Source organism: Citrus sinensis, chromosome 8, assembly GCF_022201045.2.
Source record: "Citrus sinensis cultivar Valencia sweet orange chromosome 8, DVS_A1.0, whole genome shotgun sequence".
NCBI classification, from domain to species: Eukaryota; Viridiplantae; Streptophyta; class Magnoliopsida; order Sapindales; family Rutaceae; genus Citrus; species Citrus sinensis.
Genome location: NC_068563.1, coordinates 7650972 through 7675945, shown reverse-complemented (window position 1 = coordinate 7675945; position 24974 = coordinate 7650972). Strand labels below are relative to the sequence as shown.

The 24974-nt window shown below is 34.6% G+C and overlaps 4 protein-coding genes and 1 long non-coding RNA gene across 11 annotated transcripts; 1 reads left to right on the top strand and 4 right to left on the bottom strand.

The window, feature by feature from the left end:
• The first annotated feature begins 1596 nt into the window (after positions 1-1596).
• On the top strand, positions 1597-11040 carry LOC102616378 (pentatricopeptide repeat-containing protein MRL1, chloroplastic). 5 transcript variants are annotated; one of them, XR_008051310.1, is made up of 19 exons: positions 1597-2045; positions 2179-2797; positions 2949-3180; positions 3380-3443; positions 3532-3676; positions 3792-3907; positions 4360-4488; positions 4637-4810; positions 4885-5049; positions 5557-5697; positions 5954-6053; positions 6681-6789; positions 6866-6957; positions 7161-7251; positions 7992-8223; positions 8321-8413; positions 8895-8943; positions 9229-9610; positions 10296-10350. XR_008051310.1 is itself a non-coding variant. In XM_006494524.4 (19 exons), the coding sequence occupies exons 1-19, from the start codon at positions 1701-1703 to the stop codon at positions 10522-10524; spliced, it is 3219 nt and encodes a 1072-aa protein (XP_006494587.2). In that variant the 5' UTR covers positions 1597-1700; the 3' UTR covers positions 10525-11040. The 5 variants fall into 5 exon arrangements, 3 of the variants coding, with proteins under 3 accessions (XP_006494587.2, XP_006494588.2, XP_052288958.1); XM_006494524.4 differs by having other exon boundaries at positions 9517-9610; positions 10296-11040; XR_372703.4 differs by lacking the exon at positions 8895-8943 and having other exon boundaries at positions 9517-9610; positions 10296-10444.
• An 875-nt stretch (positions 11041-11915) lies between these two features.
• On the bottom strand, positions 11916-12708 carry LOC102617177 (auxin-responsive protein SAUR22-like). The gene has a single exon (XM_025094074.2). It carries the CDS (start codon positions 12457-12459, stop codon positions 12187-12189), a length of 273 nt encoding a protein of 90 aa, XP_024949842.2. The 5' UTR covers positions 12460-12708; the 3' UTR covers positions 11916-12186.
• A 2803-nt stretch (positions 12709-15511) lies between these two features.
• On the bottom strand, positions 15512-19033 carry LOC102617467 (uncharacterized). Of its 3 annotated transcripts, XR_008051311.1 has the most exons (5): positions 18697-19030; positions 17016-18382; positions 16137-16576; positions 15982-16049; positions 15512-15832 (listed from the first exon to the last, which is right to left on the bottom strand). It is a non-coding gene; the product is annotated as an uncharacterized LOC102617467 (long non-coding RNA). The 3 variants fall into 3 exon arrangements; XR_372704.4 differs by having other exon boundaries at positions 16137-18382; positions 18697-19033; XR_008051312.1 differs by having other exon boundaries at positions 16000-16049; positions 16137-18382; positions 18697-19033.
• A 1104-nt stretch (positions 19034-20137) lies between these two features.
• LOC107174951 (auxin-responsive protein SAUR21-like) lies at positions 20138-20902 on the bottom strand. Its single transcript, XM_025094070.2, has one exon. It carries the CDS (start codon positions 20813-20815, stop codon positions 20522-20524), a length of 294 nt encoding a protein of 97 aa, XP_024949838.2. The 5' UTR covers positions 20816-20902; the 3' UTR covers positions 20138-20521.
• Positions 20903-22390: 1488 nt separating this feature from the next.
• LOC102617845 (auxin-responsive protein SAUR21-like) lies at positions 22391-22696 on the bottom strand. The gene has a single exon (XM_052432604.1). The coding sequence runs from the start codon at positions 22694-22696 to the stop codon at positions 22391-22393; it is 306 nt and encodes a 101-aa protein (XP_052288564.1).
• Positions 22697-24974: the final 2278 nt, after the last annotated feature.

Below are 24974 nucleotides of genomic sequence, written 5' to 3'. Positions count from 1 at the left end.
AGTTCAACTATGAGTGGCTAATTTTCTTTCAAGCTTGGGTTGAAGGTGAAGTCTCAACATGTGTCATGGGCTTTATTTGGTAAATTTATTTTCTCTTCCCCTCTAGTTTTTGTGGATGTTTTGACTTCTCGTCGACAAATAATACTAATCTTGTCTAGTACCGCCTTGGTTTCACCGGCCCTCTAGTACAAGGTTATTATTATTTGGCACGATAAGCCCTTAGCACCATATTGATTAGAGCGTGGTTCATGAGGTGTGGATTCCCCCCTCATGATTTAATTGGCATTAATACGGATTATTTAGCCCATGATGCATGTTGATACGGATCCAGATACCCAAGTACGTCATTTCAATATAATTCTCGTCAATTTATTCTCGCCATTTCAATACCAATTTTAGAATTTATTCTCACCATTTCAATACCAATTTTAGAATTTATCCTCGCCATTTTAATTTAAGTTTTAGCATATTCCAAATCATTTCCACCATAAATCCAATCACCCATTTACAAAATTAATTCTACACAATTAAAATCCACCTCCTCGTGGGATCGACACTCGTCACCATAGATCTATACTACAATAGATTCGTGCGCTTGCGAGTACATTAAAATTTGCACAACAGTAATCATTTATAATCTAAGAATTATTTTCTATTTTAATATTTTTTAATTTCAACCAATTTATTAGATAATTATATATTAACTGATATCTTTATTATTAATATATTTTTATCTTTATTTTTTTTTAGTGTCATATTATGATATATGTACAAAGAATACCCACCAATATTTTAGATAGTTTAGATAATAGAGAATATAAAAAGATGAGAGATTGAGGGAAGATGAAAGAATCTCTATGAAAGAATCTCTCTTCCTATGTTAATTAGGTGATGTATTTTAAGGCACTAAAGTTTAATTGATAGCATAATAAATTTTGAAGAAGCCAAAAGACACTCAACAAAAGGTTGCATAATTAAATATGAGATTATGACATTAAAATTAGGCCTTAGTAGCATTGTTGAGGGAAAATAAAAGAACCTCTCTTCCTATGTTAATTAATTCATGTATTTTAAGCCACTAAAGTTTAATTGGTGGCATAATAAAATAAATAAATGTTTCAAAAGACTTATAATTAATTATTATTAATGATTACGTATTGTTGATTGTTGAATTTAAATAGAAAGAGAAAAAAAAGTACAAAGAATATCTACCAATATTTTAGATATTTTAGATAGTAGAAAATATAAAAAGATGAGAAATGATATATATTAATAAAGTTACTATTTATTAAATGAGTTAAATATAATCAAATTAATTATGAGAAGATGAAAAGTCAAATCTAAAAAAAAATTCTCTATTTATTAGATAATAGATAATATACAAAGAAGCAAAATGGTGATTTTACATCACCTTCACAAGTCCCAACTTTATATATATATATATATAGATAGTCCGACGTATTAATATTTCGGCTTCGAGATGCTCAATTGATGACGTCAATTATTATCACCATTCTTGAACCAACCAAACGACACCGTATAAACCACGTCAGCATTAAAAATCCGTTAAAAGAAACCAACAAACTTTTCAGCGTACAATCACAACCTCCTCCTTCTCCTCTCTTCTCCTTCCACTGTCCTATCCTCTAAACACCAAAATACACACCACTCGCTCACTCACTCTTCTTCACTCTCTTTAAATGGACATTAGCATCTTCTCTCCAAAATCCCAAGCCCTAACTCTAACGACCACGTGCTCGTCACCTCCTCCGCTCACGTGGCTCAATCCTTCGTCGAGTCTCCATCCGATCCGCCGACAATTCCTCCTCCTCAGGCCTCAAACTCCGCCTCCTCGACGGAAATGCAACAGCCTAGGCCTCCTTCTTCACACTCGCTCTCCTCAATTTCTCGTCAAAGCTTCTCTCCGTTCGCCTCCGAATTCCGTCCTCATCGCCTTCGTCGTCGCTCTAGCCACCTTCGCAGCCTTCTCTCTTGCTTACTTAAATCACTTCCTCCAAAATCGCCGCAAGAATAGTTCCAAACAAGTGAGTTCAAATTATAAATTTTTAATTTTTTGAATAATTTTTTGTATTTTTCAAGCATTTAACTATGAATTAGTACAAATTAGATTTCAGTTTATATCGGAAGCTAGTTTCTAAGATTATGCCAACTGTTTAGGTTTCAGATTCCAAAATTCGTGGGACGCGTCAACTAGGCAGTGATGCGGTGGATGATATAATTGAAAATCAAATTGTGAGAATTTCTTCGGGAGAAAATGAGAGTTTGATGATGGAGATAGGAGGAAGTAATCAAGTGTCTGAGGAAAGGACTGAACAGGAAACCACTTTTGTGCCTGATTGTACTTACCTGACTGAAACATCTGTATCGATTGGTACTGATTCGTTTGTTTCCCCACAAGAATGCCCACCTTTCATGCTCTCTGATTCAGGTGGTGTGCAACCACATAGCTTTGCAACTGAAATGTCTGAATTGCAGTTGGGTAAAGAAAAAAAAGACATCGAGTCTTGTGAGTCATCTGTTCTTGAAAATGATGCTCATGCTGAAGTGAGTGTGCCTACAGTCTCTTATGGTGTCTTAACAGAATCTGTCAGAGAAGAGCAATTTGCATGTGGCAGAGCAAGTCAATCGGTGCTCAAGTCCCCTGCAAACTTAGAGTTTGTAAAGGCTATATCTTCTCATGCCTCCCCTCTGAATGGCTACAGCCTTTCCTCACTGAAGAGGGATACAGAACCCAAGGGGCCAGAATTATCACTGCAGGAAGCTCTTCAAACTGCAGGTTTTGTTGTTAAATCATTTTAAGAGTTTGATATAGTTGAGATGAGTGTTATAGTTTGACATTAATGGCTTTATCTGCTTTACTTTCCCCAAATATTAAAACAGGCTGTCCCAATGTACTGACATTATGTAAAGCATATTTTTCCATTCAGAGCACGTTGAAGGAAAAATACGTCTTGCATGTCACAGAGAAGGCCCTTCACACAAAATTAAAGCCAGAAGAAGAAGCAGGAACTTTCATAGGAACAACGAAAGAATAAATCTGATGCAGGATGGTGGCAAAAATATGCTTCAGTTCCCTTATCCAAATGGGAAGCATGCAAATTACGCACATGATGTTTCAGAGCAACTGCATTCTTACAACCGCTTAATAAGACAAGGGAGGTAATTATCATTATTTACATTGATATTATGAAACATTGGTTATTTATCTTCTTGTTCCCCTGACAATATGCCATGAGAAAACTGCTAGTCAAACTGATTAATTGATAAACCAGTTTATCTGTGATGGCTCATTAATAATGTAATGCCTGTCCATATACCGCTAAAAAGGTCATGAGCTTATGCTTGATTGATTTATTAGGATAAGTGAGTGCATAGATTTGCTGGAAGATATGGAAAGAAAGGGTTTGCTGGATATGGATAAGGTAGGCTTTTGTCCTTTTTCCTTTCTTGACCTTGTACATTTAATTATCTTGGTCACTGTTGTTAGTTTAGTAACTTCTTTAATTTCAGGTGTATCATGCTAGGTTTTTTAATGTCTGCAAAAGTCAAAAGGCTATTAAAGAAGCTTTTTGTTTCTTCAAACTCGTCCCAAACCCAACCTTGAGTACTTTTAACATGCTGATGTCTGTGTGCGCAAGTTCTAAAGATTCAGAGGGTAAGTCCAAGTGCTTTTCTCTTTTTGTTTGGTGCTCCTGCTTGAGGCTTGCTTGAAGCTGTGATTAATTGGTCTTGATATTCTGTGTTTTACTGATGTCTAAATGCAAATTTAGGAGCTTTTCAAGTTCTACGGCTCGTCCAAGAGGCTGGACTCAAAGCTGATTGCAAACTTTACACGACTCTAATAACAACTTGTGCCAAAAGTGGGAAAGTTGATGCAATGTTTGAGGTATGAAAACTTTCAATTTAGTTTCTCTAGGGTTAGATTGCCTTCAGTGATCAGGGTCTTGGCTAGTTGTCCCTCTAATTCTACCTTCTTATGATCTATGTTATCACTAGTAAATCTGTTTCTACGGGTTCTTGTTATCACCTTCATGTTATTTGCCTTGGCAACTCTGTCATATAATTTAATCTTTTTCTATCTGAGAAATATGGGTCGAAATCAGGCACACAAATATTTCTTTGTTACCATCCTTATCTGTTTCTGCCTAACCAAATTCTAGGCTGGGATTATCCTAGCCTGTTTTTCTATTTGAGTGATTTTTCTTTAAAATCAGCTAGACAAATGGTGAAAACTCTCTTTCTGGTGATGATAAGTTGAGCTACTTTTCTATGATTTAGTTTTGATGATAATTGATGTTGTTTAACATAAAAGTGTTCTGAGGTACATTGTTTCCCTAGGTGTTTCATGAGATGGTTAATGCTGGTATAGAGCCAAATGTTCATACATACGGGGCACTTATTGATGGTTGTGCAAAAGCAGGCCAAGTAGCTAAGGCGTTTGGTGCTTATGGTATTATGAGGTCTAAGGTATGATTATTTGATAGATTTATTTTATTCTATCAAGTCCTTAGTTTGCTTCTCAATATATTTTTTAACAAGGGAATTTTGCTCATGATTAGTTCAACATTGCATTCTTCCATAAATTCTTGGCACTGAAACATGTTATATTCAGTAGAATGTGAAGCCTGATCGAGTTGTTTTCAACGCACTTATCACTGCATGTGGTCAATCTGGAGCAGTTGATCGTGCCTTTGATGTGTTGGCAGAAATGAATGCCGAAGTGCATCCTGTAGATCCTGATCACATTACTATTGGTGCACTAATGAAGGCTTGTGCAAACGCTGGTCAGGTGTGTATATCATCTATTCACATATTGCGTCATTTCTATTTATAAACTACTAGGGATTAATGTATTTATTGTAGGTTGATCGAGCACGTGAAGTATACAAGATGATCCATAAGTATAACATCAAGGGCACTCCAGAGGTGTATACCATTGCTATTAATTGTTGTAGCCAGACTGGTGATTGGGAGTTTGCGTGCAGTGTGTATGATGACATGACAAAGAAAGGAGTGATCCCTGATGAGGTATCCTTTATTTTGATCTTTGTTAGCCAACTTTATTGCGTATCTTTTATGACATTAAGTTTTTTACTTCACGGTTCAAATTGAACATTTCTGCTTTTGAGGTTTGAACCTGTTAACAATGGAGAGGTATCCTTTATTTTAATTTTTGCTGGCCCCTGTATCATTTATGCTATTAAATTTCTTATTTCTAGGTTCAAATTGGACACTTCCACTTTTGAGATTTGATCTGTTAACAGTCATTTAATCATATAAATTTGGTGGCTGATTTTTGGTAATATATTCGGGTTGGTAGGATAAGCTAAAGAAATTACAGTTTAGGGTTCTCTGTTTCATGTGTTGTAGTTCTCTTTCTTTTGACAAGATGGCAAAGCAATTTTTGGATCTAACATATGGTTTCCATTTATTAATCTGGTTACCTATTCCATTTCTTATGTTAAACATATGGCTTTTACATTTGCTTCCCAAAATGACATGAAGATTCCTTTCTCAATTTTTACTTGAATGCAGGTGTTTCTCAGTGCATTAATAGATTTTGCCGGACATGCTGGAAAGGTGGAGGCTGCCTTTGAAATCTTACAGGAAGCCAAAAATCAAGGAATAAGTGTTGGAATAATATCATATAGCTCACTCATGGGAGCTTGTAGCAATGTATGTCTCATGTAGGCAGTTGGTGTAGATGTTGGTTTACATTAAAAATATACATGGGTGGTTCATTTTTATGTTCATCTATGGTTTGAACATATTTTTCTTGCTTGAAACTTTCAAATGTGGCGATATGTCTAGATGTGCTTAGAAAAGTTTTCTCCCATCCTACTACTGCTTTATTGAGATGGATTTGCATATATAAAATTGCTACGTTAATATGTTATGCTACACCGACAAAATGTTCTGTTCTTTATTTCAGGCCAAAAACTGGCAGAAGGCGTTGGAGCTATACGAACATATGAAGTCCATTAAACTGAAACCAACTGTTTCTACTATGAATGCATTGATCACTGCATTATGTAAGTCTGCGTCTTTATCTCACCTTTCTTCCAGATACACATAAAAATTTGTAACATGATCTTCTTGAAAAATTACCTGAAAATTTCTGTTGACGATGGAAGGAGAAGCTTGCACAATAAAGACTAAATGTTCTTTCTCTTTCAAGTTTTATGAATTATGATGATTATGCAACTGAGTATAAAGTTTTACAAAGTACTAATGGTGGAAAAAGTGTGATATTGTACCAATTGTGGCAAGGTTTTGAGAATTTTTTGTTGAGACTCGGTAGCTCTCATGATTCTTAAAGTATATATGACACAAATTGATTTATTTATTAGGTTAGTACTTGACATAAAAGCTTAAATTGCTAAGTAAGATCCCGAACAATAGTTTTAAGCTCTCTAACAGCACCTCTTATGTACAAGACTAAATTTATCGCCAATCTTGTTGCAAATGCAAATGACTGATACAGAAGGAATCAAGTGCAAAGATTTAAACACAAGACCTCTTGGTTAAATTGATTCTGGTACAATATTAAGTTACCACTAAAGGCAAGCTCTCTAATAGAATATAGTGTTATTATCTGGAAATGTGGCGTAATTATATATGACAGCGATATTTCTATAACAAAAGAACTTGCTGCACAGGTGATGGGGATCAATTGCCAAAGACAATGGAAGTTCTATCAGATATGAAAAGTTTAGGGTTGTGTCCAAACACCATCACGTACTCAATACTCTTAGTGGCATGTGAAAGGTAACTGTGCTGGAGTTTAATTATATATATTTGGCTGATGAACTTAGCACTTATGAGAACTAGTTACATGCTGTAGAAAGGATGATGTCGAGGTAGGCCTCATGCTTCTCTCTCAAGCCAAAGAAGATGGTGTTATCCCTAATCTCGTTATGTTTAAATGTATAATTGGTAAGTTTTAGGGGAGCTAATTAGTAGTTCTACGATGCTCTTCTAGATGTTATGTTTTCATAGTTCCTCTTTCTAGGCTTAGATCATCACTTTCTTTCTCCGAGTTCCAAGGAAAATGGTTATAGATTTTTATGTGCATAAACCTTCTGATGCCTTAAATTTATCTAGCTCTAATCTGAAGATATAATGTGATATCTTTGAAGGAATGTGCTCGAGGAGATATGAGAAGGCTCGAACCCTCAACGAGCATGTTTTGTCTTTCAACTCGGGAAGGCCACAAATTGAAAATAAGTGGTATGTTACGCTTTGTCTCTAGCAGGATAATGTCTCTGGCAAATAGTCTGCTATATATATATATAACTGTTGAGAGCAACACTTATGGTTGAACTTATAGCATGTGATCTTGGGCTTTCATACTTCCGAAAAACAGAAGGCCTTCTTGACGCCATATGTATTTTGATTAGGTTAATAGCGATTCTTGTGTACACTTCAATTTCTTGGGGAAAAAAGAAAATTGCATTGTACGGCTGCAACAAAATTGATTCTTGTGGGTGCTATTATAAAATTTATTAATATTTTAATATTAAGTTAGAGGATGAAGTTCCGAACTTGTCTATATTTTTCTTTGTTGGTGGCTTTATTGTGGTGCATAGACTCCAAGAGAAAGTTAGATTCTCTTGATTAAGTTGATTCCAAAATTTACTTAAGACACTTCAGAAAATTGGTACTGAAAAATAATTCTTCATTTTAATTTCACATTTTGTGTTTTTCCTTGGATATCAAAAGATTACTTATTATTTGTGTATAATATTGTGAGGTCCCGATCATCTGCCATTATACACAATGGCCACTGCTAATGGTTCTAGGTTTCTAACCAAAATCCAATTTTTGGTGGATCAGGCAAGGTTTGGAAGGGCGGAAATGCCCTTCCAACATAAGTTATTAGAACCTTTTTCGATATGACCATCAACAGCAAAGCGTGACTTCTCGCCCCGGGATATGAGCCATCTCTAATCACCTTCTCTTTTCCTTAGGACGTCACTTGCCTTAATGGTCTACCGTGAAGCAATCGTTGCTGGTACAATACCTACCGTGGAAGTTGTTTCAAAAGTTTTGGGATGCTTGCAGCTTCCTTACAATGCTGACATAAGAGAGAGACTAGTAGAGAATTTGGGAGTTAGTGCTGACGCATTGAAGCGCTCCAATCTCTGTTCATTGATTGATGGTTTTGGGGAGTACGACCCTCGTGCTTTTTCATTACTTGAGGTCTGTAGGGAGCTGAAGCTAGAATATTTTACTTCACTGAGTTCATTTTTATAATGTTAAATAGGTGAAACTATTCTAGATTGTCTTGAATTTATAGGAAGCTGCTTCTTTTGGAATTGTTCCATGTGTATCCTTCAAAGAAATTCCTGTTGTTGTTGATGCAAGAAAGCTGGAGATTCATACTGCTAAGGTGAGTTTGTCTTTTCAGCATGCCACAATTTGCTGATACTACCTTGATATGTATTGTTAATACTGCTGCTTAGTTAAGTTTGTTTCTGTTTGTGTTCATTTAAAATGCTGTATTCTTACGAATTTACTAACAGGGAGACATCATATTAACATCCTTCCATAACCTTTTAACAACTTTCAGAGTTCTTATAATTTGGACGGTTTAAGCTTTCATTAAGCTAGAATGTTTTCTGCTTCATAGTTTTATTCATTTCTCTGTTTTTCTTCCTCTGAAACGCCTTTTATTCATTGTGTGTAGTCAGGTACTTTTCATCCCTAACCTTTGTTGATTATCATAAGATATGCTCAGTAGAAATATATTAAAAAAGGAAAAGAAAACACAATTAATAAGAATCCCACTGGTTTGTGCTGTGGTGGAGCAAAGAGATGGTACTGTGGTTCGGGTATTCATTTATTCATTTTCTGTTACTGAAATTTTCCAGGTATACCTTTTAACTATACTGAAAGGCCTCAGACATCGGCTTGCCGCTGGTAATGTTGTCTGCATTTATTTTTTGGTCTCTGATGTGTATTTACCATTCTAACTCAATTTCTAGTTCAAAGTCATTCAATTCAATGAATTTTTGGATAACTGGATATTATTAAAAACTAAAAAGAATTATGTGCTGCATGTTGTTTCTCTATAGCTTTTAGGAAGCTTTTGACAACATCCTTTTGGAATATAAATAGTTTAAGCTTCTCTTTTATTTGTAATGTGTTTTCAGTTTAAATGATTCTATTTCCATCAATTTAAATGATTTTATTTCTGTCAAATAGCCATTCTCTGCAAGAAGAATTAGTTTCAGAAGAAGAATTCTACCATAAATCTATGCAGTAATATCAAGAATATGGTTCATTGACAGGGGAGTCTATTCTGCAGTCAGTTATATACCTTTCTATGTATCTCTTCGGTTCTTCCTGTTCTCCATTTTAATGTACAGTATAATACTAAATAATAAAATAATAGATAAATTCAGCAGAGTAGAAAGGATAGCAAATTTTAATTTGTATTTTTATAGCTTGATGCTAGTACCTGTTAATTTTTACCACCCTCAATTATGACAGGGGCGAAATTACCCAATGTAAACATTTTACTGCCTGTGGAAAAGACTCAAATCAAGTCTGTTGGAGGGGAGAAAACTATTGATATTGCAGAAAGGTGAGAACAGCTTCTTTCTGAGTTTAAAATGAAATGATATCCATCTGTTGTTCCTTTTCTCCCCATTTCCCAAAAAAGTTTAGATATTTGCGGTAAAAATTGTGAGTGAGCAACCAAGCTAGTCAAAAACAGTGGTTGATGAACCAAAGCCTTACATGTTTTGCTGCTCGGATTTTAGAAACCAAAAATAATTGCCATCAATGTATCATCAGCGAATAACCATGAAAATTTAAACATTCAGATTATCAAACCTTTTTATTATTATTATTATTATTTAGCCTAATGGCATCCAATCCGCTCCCCACCGTGTGAATGGGATTCGAACCATGGACCTTTTGTTTTCCACCCAAGAGATTTTACCAACTGAGCTAGTTGACACCTACTAAATTCGGATGATCAAACTAAATAAGCAAGATATGGAGATGTATGGCTGGTATTATTATATTCTGCATTCTTGATGGTTTTACCACCAAAAAAGCATTTTAGTTGTCAAATCCTAATTATGGAAGTGTGAAAATTTTGTTAGCAAATAGGTCTTGGAGTACTTCCCATCATTTATTGTCTGGACAAATTCAATCAAATTCAGTATCCCAGTGCTAAATCTCCAGTCTTACATATATTAAGTGCCTCAATTTGAATGAATGCACATGAAAATGATTCTGAATGTTTATTATTTGGTTGACAGGACCACCCAAGCAATTGCAGCACTGTTGAGAAGGCTGGGACTTCCTAATCAAGGAAATGGATCATATGGAAAAATCAGAATCAATGGGCTTGCCTTAAAAAGATGGTTTCAACCGAAGCTTGCATCTCCTTTCAGTGGAAAACCAGGAGAGCTGAGCTCATTGCAATTGGGAAAATTTATCACCCATCAGCAGCGCAACATTCGGACTGGCAATCTCTCTTTGGAGTAAAAAGGGAAATGTTTATGGCTGCCAGCAGGGAAAACATTTGGAATATGTTCTATTTTTGGGCTTTCCATACGTGAGCCATAGCTGCAGAATTCTTCTTGTTTCTACAAATTCAGTGTATGAGTTATAGGGGAGGATGATGAAAAACAATAATGGAGCTTCAGATCTCGTTGCTATTCATGAAGTGGGTAGAGGCACCTGTAGTTCATTTTGAAAAGCATAATAAATCGCAAAGGTCACGATTGTTGTTGATGCCTCAAATGTCTTTATTATTGCTGGAAACTTCAGGTGCAAAACTTTTAACTGTTTATGTAATTTAGCGAATGAGTCTCATGTGTTATATATCATAAAATATACAAAGGTGTATGCTGCTTGTATAACATCTATTAGATTGTACTTGTCACTGTCATGTATCTAAAACACTGCAGTCTAAAGGACCTAACCTTTTCTGAAATTATAGTGCTGTAATCTTTATAACCACTTTTTAAATATAATATAATGCTAGAAAGTTTTGAGAAATACGGCATAAAGTAGGCACACACATTTTTTTCCCTTTTTTATTTGGTGATCTTCTCTTGCTGTATGCTGGAACATGACATAATTAGTTGACTGTGTTTGCAGAGAACTTTGTGTTTGCAATGAAATATGTTATTTGTGGAAGGTGGATAGAAGAATATTGGCAATTAGATTATTGAGCGACCTGCTTCTATGAAAAATTCACATGCCTTTTGACACTGAAATAGATCAAACATCTCCACTCTTGAGCATAAGGTGCAGCAACCCTACATGTTTTGCTGAAGACTCTGATCATTATCCAATTAAAATACTTAGCTATTGTAGACTGGATAATAGACAAAAGCTAATGCATGTGATCTTGTTGCTAGACAGAAAATTGCAGTATGATTTTCCTTGGCCAGTATGCATGTTCAGTCACTTGTCACTATGATCCAAGATATCTGGTTTACATGCAAAATATTTGAATTTGCTCCATCAAACTAGCAAAATGTTTGCCTCATAAATGCATTGTGTATGAAGATGGACCTTTGAGTCTTTGATTGTTTGGGGGAAAAAAATCAGTACTCTGCTGCGATTCATTGTTGCCTCCCCATTGTGAATGCTGAAGACTTTCATTTTACAGATGAGGATTAGGTTATCTGTGTGTATTCTCTGTGTCCTGTTGTGTAGTGTTTTCTTTAAATTGATAGGAGCAATACGTGTTTTCTTCATCATTCTGAAGTCAGTAGCAGTTGTTCGATTCGATTTTCAAGGTCTCATGGTTATATCTCGTGGCTTACTATATATTTATCGTTTCATATTATTCCTATAAGAAATGTAATTGAAGAAACACGAAGATCAGGAGCATTTTAGTTTGAGACAATAGAATAATCACCAGGTAGTTAAATGTTACATGAGTGGATATATTGAACAAGCAATTTACAGTAGAATTGAAAAGTACACACGATTTGAAGAACAAAAGAACTTCTTTTTCGATCACTGATGTTTGACGGGAAAGCAATTTAATTTTCCCTGCCCAAAGAAGTCTTGCGTATCAGGAAACTTATAAACAATGTTAGTACAAATTTTCCAACTCCCTTAGGGGCAAAAGGGAGACAGCAGAAACTGTGCAAGATGGATTGCTGTGCTTTCTTCTTCAAAAGGCAGCATTCAGTTGAAAGTGATATTGATGAAGGCATCTTCTCTGCAGGGAATCGTTAGACCACCCATCGGATGATTGAATCCGAACTCTTCCTCTGCTCGGTTAAGCAAATCAATGAATGACGGATGATTCAAGTAAGATATTGGAACCACAAACCTCGTCTTTTGGAGTTCCCCGACATAAACTACTACATGGCCTTTCGGAACACCAGATTGGTCCTTAGAATGCAATTTGAGTATTTGCTTTGCATTATGTATCATTGCTGGCAGACGGATACCCATGAATTGATGTATCCTGAACTGATGAATCTAGAGTATGTTAAATTGAGAAGGTGAAGAAAAGTGAAGACCTTGGAGCTTATTGAAGGCTTGTGATCATCGTGTGTCACATTTTTATAGTGTGTTATGGTATGAAGAGTAGTAGGGTGCTATATTTTTTTCCAGTAAAGGCCAATAAATACGTATGTTCAGCAAGCAGAAGTGGCTCTCCTCGAAAGTTCACATGGCATTGCTGACTTAGCTGTGATGCAAATGGCCCACTTCTTATATTCTGTTTTTTTTTTTTTTTCTCGTGAAGTTATATTATGGTTCATGAAATCACAGACCCTGCTTTCTGCCTCAGAACAGATGTCACTGTGTTACGACATCATAAATATGATTGATATGATGAAGAGTAACAAATCCATGTGATGAGATGCTGATCTGGGTCCAGGAAACGCGGAACTGACGGTGGTGATATATTTTCAAGGCATGACAGATTGGAAATTGCATATTTGACCAACCGCATCATCAATTCATCATCATCATCATCGTAGTCTGCGAGGGAATGAGGCTGACACTGGGCTGATAGTAGGCGGTGGGTAATGCAAAGGAATGAGGCTTCCTATATCAATATTACGTATATTGGCTCAATATTTATTACTGTCTGCTCCTCTTAACTAATGAAGCAAAAGCAAATGCAATACAGAGTATACTAAAAACAAAAATAGTCACAACCCACAAATTACTTTAGTTAAAAATTATGGTTATTTTGCTCCTGTGGGTCTAATCGAGGGGTCTTCAATAGGGAACGGTAGAAAAATTTATTTTGACTTCAGTCCAGCAAAGACATGCTTAAACGGGATTTAAAAAAATCCTGAGATTTTTAATTTTCTAGAAGTTTTATTAAACTAGTCACCAGAGTTCTAATTATAGAGATAAATGGGTTAAAAATTGATGTAGACTTTATCCATCTTCTATATTTTAAAATAAAAAGGAGATATGTATAACTCTAAAATTTGAGAAAATAATCATGTAAATCCTAATTTTTTTTCAAAAAAGACACCAATACTCCTTTTTTCTTTTAATCATATTGCCATTTGGATTTAATAATTAAAAAATTGACTGTAAATTTTTTAATTATTAAATCCAAATATAATATAAATAACAAAATTAGTCTAGTAGACTAATAATATTAATTACCTTTTAATATTTAAAATAATTTAAAATATGTAAATTAATATTTTTATTTTAGTAAATATTTGTATTTATTATAAAAAATTTGAATAAGTCTTTGGGTTAAATAAATTTTATAATTGATAAAATATCCCATGTATTAAAAATATTAAAATTATTATTTGATATAATATTAAAAATAATTTAAATTTTAATATATATTTTTTAATATTATGTTTCTATTTGTTATAAAATTTAATTAATATAAAAAATTATCTAATAGATTGTAAAATATTAGAGTCAATTATTTTGTTAATGAAGCCAAAGGGTATTATAGCCGACAGGGGTCTTGATATCTCTTTAATGAGAATTTAGGAATTCTACATAATCATTTTCTCAAATGTTAAGAATATAAGTGTCCTTAAAAAAAAATAAAATAAAATAAATTATATAGACTTTGTGATGTTTCTATTAAGCCAACTCAATTCGTGATTGACCAGTATACACTTAATTTATCTCAAGTAGGCCGGTCAAGGCTAATTTGAACGATAGATCTAAAAGCAAATGAAAATAGAGCACCGACATCTAGATAGAAAAATTAACATAGAAGGAAGACATAATTAATTGTAAAACTACACAGCTTTAGAAAAAAAAAATGTTAAAACAATCACATAACACTTTACGATATTATAATTCATTTTATCATCAGTTTGTCATCCTTTAGTTTCTTTAGCATTATTCATGAAAATAAATTATGTGGGCGTTCTAATATTTTGATTCACCCAATATTTTTACGCCAAGTCAGTTTGTGTTTGACCAGTACACTTAATTTATTTCATTGTGTACGAGATTATTTGGTAGGCACCTAGTGCGGGGTTGGTTCAAGACCAATTTGGATAGTGTATCCTGTTAAGGCTCGTTAATGATTGGTTTTTTTAGGCTCAAAAATAATTTTGAAAAGTTGAAAACTAATTTTTAGTATTTATTAAATTTTTTTTAAAATCAGTTTTGCCAAAATTATCTCATCCTACAATAGATTTTGAAATTAGGGAAGAAGTAGCTTTTTAAAACTTGATTTTAAGATTCAATTTTATACTTAATATAATTCTATATATATCCTTATATACATTTTAAAAATTCAAAATTATTGTTATTAATAAGGAAATAAAATTATTAACTTTAAAAAAGATTATTATTATTATTACAAACTATATTGAGATAACAAAATAAAAAAAATAAAACTAATAGTATAAAATATTTATTTTAATTATCAATTATTATATATACATAATAAAAAATATTATACATATGTTTGTAAATATGTAAATGATTTTTTTATTCAACATTATGTCCAATTCAATTATTAATATTCTTGTAACATTTTAAGAGCAAGATTTACAAAACATATACAACTATTTTTAGGATTCACAGCAATTTTAAAAATAAATTGTACAAAATGTTTCACTGATTTATTTCATAACTAATTATTTTTATAATATAACTAATAACAATTATTTTAAAAACTATTGTATTACCAAACTGATCCTTACTAGGCAAGCAACTGAAGTTTCCAAATGCCACTATTGCAGTATGTATTGGAGAGATGGGAAAGAAATAGATTTGTTGCTGCCCTTTCTTTCTTGCACCACCCTTTATTTGCTGACTTGCTTAGCAGGGCAGAGGACAAGTTTGGCTACAATCATCCCATGGGGGTCTTAAATTCCATGCCACGAAGATGATTCCACTGACCTCATCACTTCTAGGTTAGATTATTCCTGAACAAGCTCGCTAGCTATTTTCTCTTCCTTTTTGAAGCGAGAAATAGAAAATGATGTGTAAATAATTTTCCCATTTGTGGGCAGCATTCAGAAAGGCATGAATTAAAAAAAAAATTCAGCAATTACAGGCATGAATTTCTTCATCTCCCACCTGAATTCATCAAGTAACATGTACAAGTGTGTTCTTAAAATTGCAAAAATTGCAAGCCAGTGGATGTTAACAACTTAACTAAAAAAGAAAGCTCTAACAAAAGTAAACATTGAATCCATAAAAGGAGAAAAAAAAAACGAGTTCCCATTGCATCAGACTGGAGTGCATATTACAAACTTTGACATCAAATAAACCTAAACCAGAAAGTGAAGCTAATGATTTCTCGTCTTAACAAACTAGAGTATAATACCATATTAAAAATACACTAACTGCAACATCAAGAGTTATCCACCTGTTACAAGTCGAAAAGAAAAAAGAAAAAGAAATAGTTAAGCACAGATTGATGAATGGAAATTAATTTTCTTTCAAAAAAGTAATGGAAATTAATATTGAAAAATTAAATTGTCTAAATGAAGTCATGCTTCAATGAAAACAAATTACCTATCGATGATTAGTTACCTTTATCTGAATCAGATAAATTCATATTAGTTTCTTTAATCCCCACAGATCTGCATCATAAAGCCCAACATCTTATTAAAAAATGAGACAAAGTGAAGGTCATGATACACCTAATAAAAATGAAGAGACATATTTACCTCTTGATGAGCAGGGGACGGTTTCTTTTATTGCATGATTGACCAACTTGACCACATCCATTGCAATGCCTACCTTTGTCTTTCACATTGTCCTAATGTCCTTTGCTTTTTCGATTCCTCCTCTTAAGTCTTTTGCCACTTCCTTTAGCCCTGACTTGAAGTGGTTCGTCAAAGTCTGGTTGTTGAACAGAACTATTCTTTTCTGAATCTCCTTCACTATCACAGCCACTCATGACTGACTTAATTTTTTCAAGTAGACCTTCTAAGGCGTCAGTAAAGATTTTAGATGCCTCTTCACTAAAAACAACTTTATCAATCACGTTTGAAGCCAGCTGAAATAACTTATTCCTCCTGAATGAAAGCGAACTGTCTGAACAATCATTTATTTCAAGGCCATCATCATCTACAACCCTCTCAAGTTTGGCGGCTTTAGTCCATCTCTTCAAAATATAAGCATGAGACATGGAACAAATTTGTAATTTGTTGAACAGCACTAAAATGTGTATACACAGAATACCTTCAGATTCGAATTTCATGCAAGTACATGGAAAAATATCTGAATCTTTGTCATGAACTACTTCAAAGATGTTCCGAACACCATCTTTTTGATTCACAACATTATACACCCAACAATTTTCATTTTCTCTAACAAGCTTAGTCACATGTAACAGGCTATTCCATAACTCATCTTGAAACTTATAAAAATTCTCTCGTGTATAAATGTCATACATTTGCTTCTCCATCTTTAGTGTTAATTGAAACATTGGCCTTTCATTAATATCTTTGTTATCAGCAATCAACTCCTCATAGCGTTTTCATGAAAGTACTTTATTAAATCGAAAAACAAAATCAAGCAGTGAATTTTTTTTAAGTACATACCTCTTGAAGAATGCATGATTTGTTTCAGCTTGCTGGTTGCTTGACATCCCAGCTGAAAACATGTGGTTCACATATGCAGGCACCCATTTTGATCTGATTTCATACACTCCCTGTAGTCACTCATTTTCGGTTAATCTTGTCTTATTTATAACATCCTTCCACATTGCATCAAACTCTTCCACAGTAGTTGATTCACAAATGCACTTCCGAAAATGCTTAAAATATGCTCTGTAGACCAAAGTATTTATTCTTTCTGAAAAAAATTGTTCAATTTGTGCCACTGCAAAATGTATGAAAAGAGTGTGGAAAAGCTTGAGATATAGCTTTTGCCATTGCTGAATCCCGATCAGTAATAATGATTTTTGGGTCATCACCAGGCATGGCCTCCTTAAACTGCTCAAACAACCAAATAAATGATTTTGTAGACTCATCACTCAGTAAAGCACAACCAAAAACAACAGTTTGACCATGGTTATTTGCCCCAATGAAAGATGCAAAAACCATAACATGTCGGTTGGTGTTGTACGCAGTATCAAACACAATCACATCACTGTAAAATTTGTATGCCCTACTACAAATTAGATCAGCCCAGAAGCAATGCATTATTTGATTATTATTTCCAGATTTGATATTGAAAAGAGATCAAGAGTTTTTTTCCTTCTCAGACCAAAAGTGCTCATACAACAAATCTGTGTGATGTCCCTTCATTTCATTCCGAAAATTTCTACCATTATTATAAAAGTCGTTATCTACATATCCCATCTTTTGTAAGCCCCCATCCTGTACTTCAACAAGACTAGCTTAAGTGTTGGTATGTTTGCTGCAGCAAATCGTTGACTTAAGCATTTCTGAGCAGTCGACACTGACTGGTGAGACCTCAATAGGTGTACCTTCTGAGCTGTTGACAATGAGCGATTCTGCCCCTCAACAAATAAACCGACTACATATTTACCCAACTTGGATTTGACCACTGCTATTTTTGCACCACAACCAGCTCGTATTATAACCCGACGCCTCTTATGCTCAAAGACATTGGATCGTCTTGTTTTTCCTTCTTTAAGGCACACATATTCCTCGTCTTCTTTTTCCTTCTTTAAGGCACACATATTCCTCGTCTTCTTTTTCCTTCTTTAAAGCACACATATTCCTTCCTTATTATGTCATCACTCACTCTAATTTTTCCGGCTAGAATTAATTCGGACTTTAAAGCCAGCCTCATTAGCATACTTGTAAAAATCGAGAGCATCATCTAACATATCGAATTCTCAACTCTTATGTTGCTTATGGTCATGAGCTACCACTGGTATGTAGAGAGTATCCCCACAGTTTGAGTGATCACCCACACTCTCAGCATCCATTTTAGTACACTGAAAATAAATAAATATATGAATTAATTAATTTCAATTTCCCCAAGTAAGATTCACTCTTCCAAACAAATTAGAAATTTTAATAATAAACAAATTCAATGTTAATTTTCCTAAAATTCATCAAGACCCCAAAATAACAATGGGAGCACAATTTACCAAATCAATTTCACTTAAAAACTTAAAATTTCCTTTAAACCCAAATCATTATTTGAACTAAGTACTCTAAAATCATTCTTAATTAACTCCATTTAAAATAAAATGCTTAATTAAAAAAAAAACTAAAGAGCATATGAAAAAAAAAAATCTAAACTTACGAGAGCTGAGAAATGTGGAGAAGATGAATGATAAGGATTCGCGCGGCGTCGTCTGCTGGGTGCTGCTTCAAGACGCGAATTTGGATTCTTTATTTATTTAAGAAATCGAGTTGGATGAATCCAAAGCGAAACACCGAACTGTACTTTACTATTTCTCTCAAAGTTAAAAAAAAAAAAACAAAATCACCTTTAAAACCAAATGTTAAAGCAACAACAACAACAATAATAATTTACTTTAAATAGTTCGCCATAATTTTGACCACATTTGTTTATCATTCTCTTTGCTTTTAATTATAATATATGCTCTCCAAGCAGAATTATGATTTTATACTTTCCCTAAGTGACAAAAGAATAGGATTCTCTTCCTCTAAGTAACCAGTGGTTAATAAATATAGAAGTACGAGCGAAGTTAGAATCCTAACTATATATTATTACTAAAATACATATTTTAATTGAAATTTAATATAGTTTTGATGTCAAGAACATAATTAAAGAAATGCTTAATATAAGTAAGTGTCAACCAATTGCATATAATTAAACCCGCTAATATAGACAGGGTATGTTGATTTTGGAAATCAATCAAGAAATTTTATTTTATCAATCAAAGTCGTACCAATGTTGGTTGATGTTGTAACAAATCGTCACAAATCTAAGCAACAAATAACATATTTCTTTCTATCTCTAAGAATGGATTGTTAGGAACTTTCGAGAATAAATTGTAACGAGAATATGTCTCTGATGGTCGGCGAACAATTATAAAGTTGAAAAATCCCTTGTCTTGTTTTTCTTTTTCTTTTTTTCTCTCGCTCTCCTTTTGATGTTACTCTTATTTTTATTGTACTTATTTTCACTCGCCCATGTAGTACTTATATAGTATAATAAGTGTAGTCTAATTCAAATAAACTTCTTAGAGTTTATTTGAATAAGTTACAACTTATGTCATCAGGATTTAAGTAAAACACTAAGTTTATCTTATAAGATTTTTAAATAAATTATACAATGTCAAACTTATTTTTCAAGTTGGATATAATCAGCCCATTATGGGTGCCTAAATCCACCACTGTATATATGCATTGAGTCAATAGTAGGCCTAATAAAAAAAATATTGCTTAAAAAATGAAAAATATGGATTAGATATATAATGTAGGTTATTGAAATATGAAAAATATGAAAACATATTTTAAAAATCTCAATAGATTTTCTCATGTAAAACATGGACGGACGGAGACGAGAAGCCCTAAATGAATCGAACGACAATAGTAGGAAAGTGGGCTGAAAATTTTTTGGATAATTGAAATAGAGCTTAGCAGTTGGCATACAAAAGGGAATTGAACAAAAGATCTTGTCTTTAAGCTCGACTAAAATACGATAGAATTATTACAAAACTATCTCAATTACTTAATAAGCTGATATGAAGCCTGGCATACAGAAGATATGAAAAGCAAAAAGAATCTTTCATTTCTCATTTTCATGAAATTTACATGACTATTTTTTTTTAGTATATCAAATCATCTAGTATCCAAAAATCACATTTAATCCCGACTAATTCAAGTTCGAGTAGAGCCACTTGGACAGTAAAGTTCTCCCAATAAATAGTTAACGCAATTGCAATCCAAAGCCTCTTACCGATGACCTTAATTAAGTTAGAACAGCGTCATGCCAATTGATTTACGCACTTGTTATTACAAGACCGATATTATAAACAAAGTCAGCTCAAATTAACTGACATTTCCAACTCCACTAATTAGGATTAATAAAAGTAAAAAAAAGGAGTGTGTCAAAACTGTAGAAGATTGCTGTTCTTAGTTTTAATCTTCACCACAGATCACAAGGCATTCAATTGAGAAGTGATACTGATGAAGGCATCTTCTCTGCATGGAATTGTTAGAGCACCCATTGGATGATGGAATCCGAACTCTTCCTCAGCCCTTTTAAGTAAATCAACGAATGGAGGATGACTCACGTATGTTAATGGAACCACAAATCGCTTCTTCTCAAGTTCTCCAACGTACACTGCTACATGGCCTTTTGGAACACCACATTGATTTTTAGCGTTATTTTGCAATTTTAGAACTTGCTTTGCATTACTAAGAATCACTGATGGCAGACGGATACCCATGATTTAATTTAAAGATAAAAACAATCAAAGAATTCAAAGAAACTAGGAATTATTGGCAAAATCGAGTAGGTGAGGAAGTGTGAAGATAGCTTGGAGCTTGAAGGCTTATCTTGTGTTATATTTATAGTGTTATGAAGAGTGGGGTGCCATATTTTTCCAGTATATAAAGCCAATAAATTAAAATATCATGTAGTGAGCAAGCAAAATTAAGTCCAAATTCACATGGGGGTTTGCTCAGTTGGCCCAACATTGATGTCATCATTCTCACTCATATTTATCCACTATTTTATGATGCAACAGGTCCACATTTTTCTTTTCCTTTGAAGTCATGCATGGTTCATAAAATTACAGACCCCACTTGCTGCAATTGTTGCCTCAAAAATGATGACACAAGTCACATAATGATTGACATTGAAGAGTAACAAAGCCATGTGGGTGCTTATCTGGGTTTACACAAATGTAGAAATGAAAATGATATAAATCAGCCTTGGGGCCACCATTTTGGGCGATGGACAGATTTGAAATCGCAAATTGGACCGACCAATATCATATTCCTTTGTAATTTTCTTTATTTCTGGTTCCAAAATGTCGGTACATGTCTACATGGAATGAAGATGACCTGTGTGCTGATAGTATACTGTGGGTAGTACAAAACATAACCATAACAGTCTAAGGCTGGATTTTGGCATACAGAGAGCATCTGTACATCTAGCTTGATGAACTGCTGAGTGCTATAATACTTGTCCTTAAGTATTAATGTGTCTTCAATGTTTTGTGTCAAGTGGTTCAACTAATACGTTATCTGTAGAGTCAAGGTCTGGAACTACATCTTAAAATCGGATCAACATCAGTTGATTTATTGAACTAACTTTCCCAAGTTCTGAATGCATGTAATATGCAGAGTTACATGTAACCTCTTGTTCGGAGTTTATGAAAACTGTAAGGACGATATTCCTCCCCATCCTTCAGCTTTTACCGTGGCCAGCAGTCACCTTAATTATCTCCTTGGCCCTTATGATTTTCATAATATCGTCTTGTTATACGCTTTCCAATCCATTAAATGTACATAATTAATTAAAAAATCTATCGATAGATTAGTGACCTTAACAAATAAAATCTTTTAAATTCATACATAATTAGAGTTTAAGCTCAAGTCATATAATTTTTTTTTTGTCTTAACCACGAGGTATCCTGGGGAGGGTCCCAACTATAGGATGCACCTTTAAGCCCATACCACAACCTAAATTAGAAATCCCCGCTCGAACCGGGAGGCACATGTTCTCTCAATAAAAGCGACTTCCCTACGACTTGAACTGGGGGGCAAACCCAGTCAAGCTACTTAAGGGGACTCCATTGGCAGTGGAGCCAACACTTTGTTGGTTCAAGTCATATAATTAAACTGCCATGTTTTTAAAATTAAAATGTTATACCTTTTAAACCACAGCTATCTTAAAAGAAAACCCACTAATTACAATGAGGCATCTATTAAAAAAAAATTATTTATATATCTTTCAATGGGGAGATAAGTTAGACGTTTAATTCTCTGCCACTCACATATTGCGGCTAGCTAGCTTTTCAAACTTGCTTATGTAACCTGTAAGTGAGATCAATAAAATCATCTTCCTTGCATGGAACTGTGAGACCCCCCATTGGATGGTTGAAGCCAAACTCTTCCTCTGCCTTTTTAAGCAAGTCAGCAAATAAAGGGTGGTTCAAGTAAGAAATGGGAACCACAAATTTTTTTCTTTCCATCTCTCCAACATAAACTGCAATGTGGCCTTTTGGAACTTCAGCTGGTTGGTTTCTACTAAGAGCATGATTATTATGCTTCTTCAGAATTTGCTTGGCATTCTGGATCACTGATGGCAAACGGATACCCATTCTAGAAATTGATGTGAAAAAGAAGAAAAGAAAAACAGTGAAACAGCGGAGCCGGATACAGAATTTGGAATGAAAGCTGTTGAAGTAGTACTTGTTTATGAATTGTAGTCTGTAGTGAGAAGCCTGGAGACTTTTGAACAATTTATAAGAATCTGGGGATAGAATGAACGATCCCTTATTGTTATGTGTGGTCTCAGCAGAGTGGCTGACGACTATTCTGAGAGGCCCCGCCACCTGAGAGTTCACATGGCTTCGCTCATTAAGCTATCTATATGGTCTACAAACTTCTAATGCAAAAGCCCTTATGTTGAAAAAATTGAAGACTAAAACCGGGCGGCCGTACACTGAAATAACGAAATTTGATGGCCGAAATTGACAAGTGCATGTGACCAATGAGTTTTTGCATTCTTAAGCAAAGCCATGTATATTACTGAATTTGCTGTTGGCTGCTCTGGATATATAGGTCCCAGACATATCAGTTTCCTACCAACTGGTGTATGAACGCTAATTTTGGTTTCAGTTTAGTTTTCTCAATATGTAGGTTCACCCTGATGCAAAAGAAGGTAGCTGCAGCAAGTTCGGGAATTTAGTTTCCACTTTAGAGGGTGGAGTCCTCCAGAATTAGAAAGAATAGAGAGTAGAGAGGAGAGGAACAGAGGAATTGTATTTTGGATTTAAAGGAGCTGCCTTTTCTCATTCATTCATTTCTTTAAATACTTCTTCAAGAGAGCTACAGACAAATTGTAGAATCAGCTAAGAATATTCTCTCTAACAAACTTGACAGCACAGCAAAACAGAATTGCAATAATAAGCAAATAACAAATTCAGAATAATATCTTAAGAATATCTAAGTGCTGTAATCGGTTGCACCATCATTCAAGAACAAAATCTTGAAGCTTGAAGGGAATTTTGGGCTGTCTCTTGGGCCTAGCTCAAGCAACCGGCTGTGCAGTGGTTGTATCATTACCATCCCCATGGAAAGGAGCCTTGTCCTCAAGGCTAAACTGAGGAAAAGTGGCGTGGAAAGGTTCCCAATTTTCCCATGTAGCTTCATCAGATGTGGTGTTAGACCACTGCACTAAGACTTGCTGAACCTTTTGCTTATTTGCCTTGACAGTTCGCTGGTCTAAAATGCGTAGGGGTATGGAATAAGATTCTGCAGTTGGTGGTGGGTGAGTGGGAATAGCTTCAGCAGGATTTGGACATAGCTTGAGGACTGAAATGTGGAACACAGGGTGGATACGAGATTCAGGGGGTAACAATAAGCGACATGCAACCTTTCCAACCCTTGCAGTTATTTGGTAAGGACCATAATACTTCTTGGAAAGCTTGTTACTTAGGTGGTGAGCAATAGAAGACTGTCGGTAAGGTTGGAGCTTAACATAAACCCAGTTACCAACCTCAAACTCCTTATCGCGACGATGACAATTTGCTTGGGTGCGTAGTCTTTCCTGTGCTCTCTGAAGATTCAGCTTGACAATAGCTAATAGAGCTTCTCTATCCAACAATGCAGAGTTTAAAGAATCAATGGGGATGTCTTCACTGGAGTATACTACAAGAGGTGGTGGAGGCCTGCCATAAACAACTTGGAATGGTGAAAACCCAGTAGAACTGTGTGTACTGGTATTGTACCAATATTCTGCCCATGGTAAAGCAGCAAACCATCTATTTGGATAGTCCCCAGTAAATACTCGCAAGTATGTCTCGAGACAATGGTTGACCACTTCCATTTGTCCGTCAGTTTGCGGGTGATAAGCAGTGTTAGGCCGTAACTCCGTTCCCTGCAATTTAAATAGTTCTCGCCAAAATTCACTAATAAACAGAGGGTCACAATCAGTAACAATTGATCTAGGAAATCCATGAAGTCAAACATACTCGCGAACAAAATATTCAGCTAATTTTGGTGCGGTAACTCCTTCAGGCAAGGCATAGAAATGACCATACTTAGACAATCTATCAACAATAACCCAAATAACTATCTTACCATTTGATTGTGGTAAGAAGTAATGAAATCTATGAAAATATCTTCCCAAACTTTTGATGGTATCGGCAATGGTTGTAAAAGCCCTTTGGAACAAAAATTTTCTGGTTTAGTTTGCTGACAAATTAAACATTCTCGAACATGTTGCTGTACATCTCGTCGCATCTGCGGCCAATAAAAATTGGCTGATAGTCGAGCATAACACCTTAATACTAAATTGGACTTTAGCTTGCAAGAGAGGAAAATGACTGACACTTTATGGAGTAGTTTAGTTGACTTGCTTAACAGGGTGGAGGA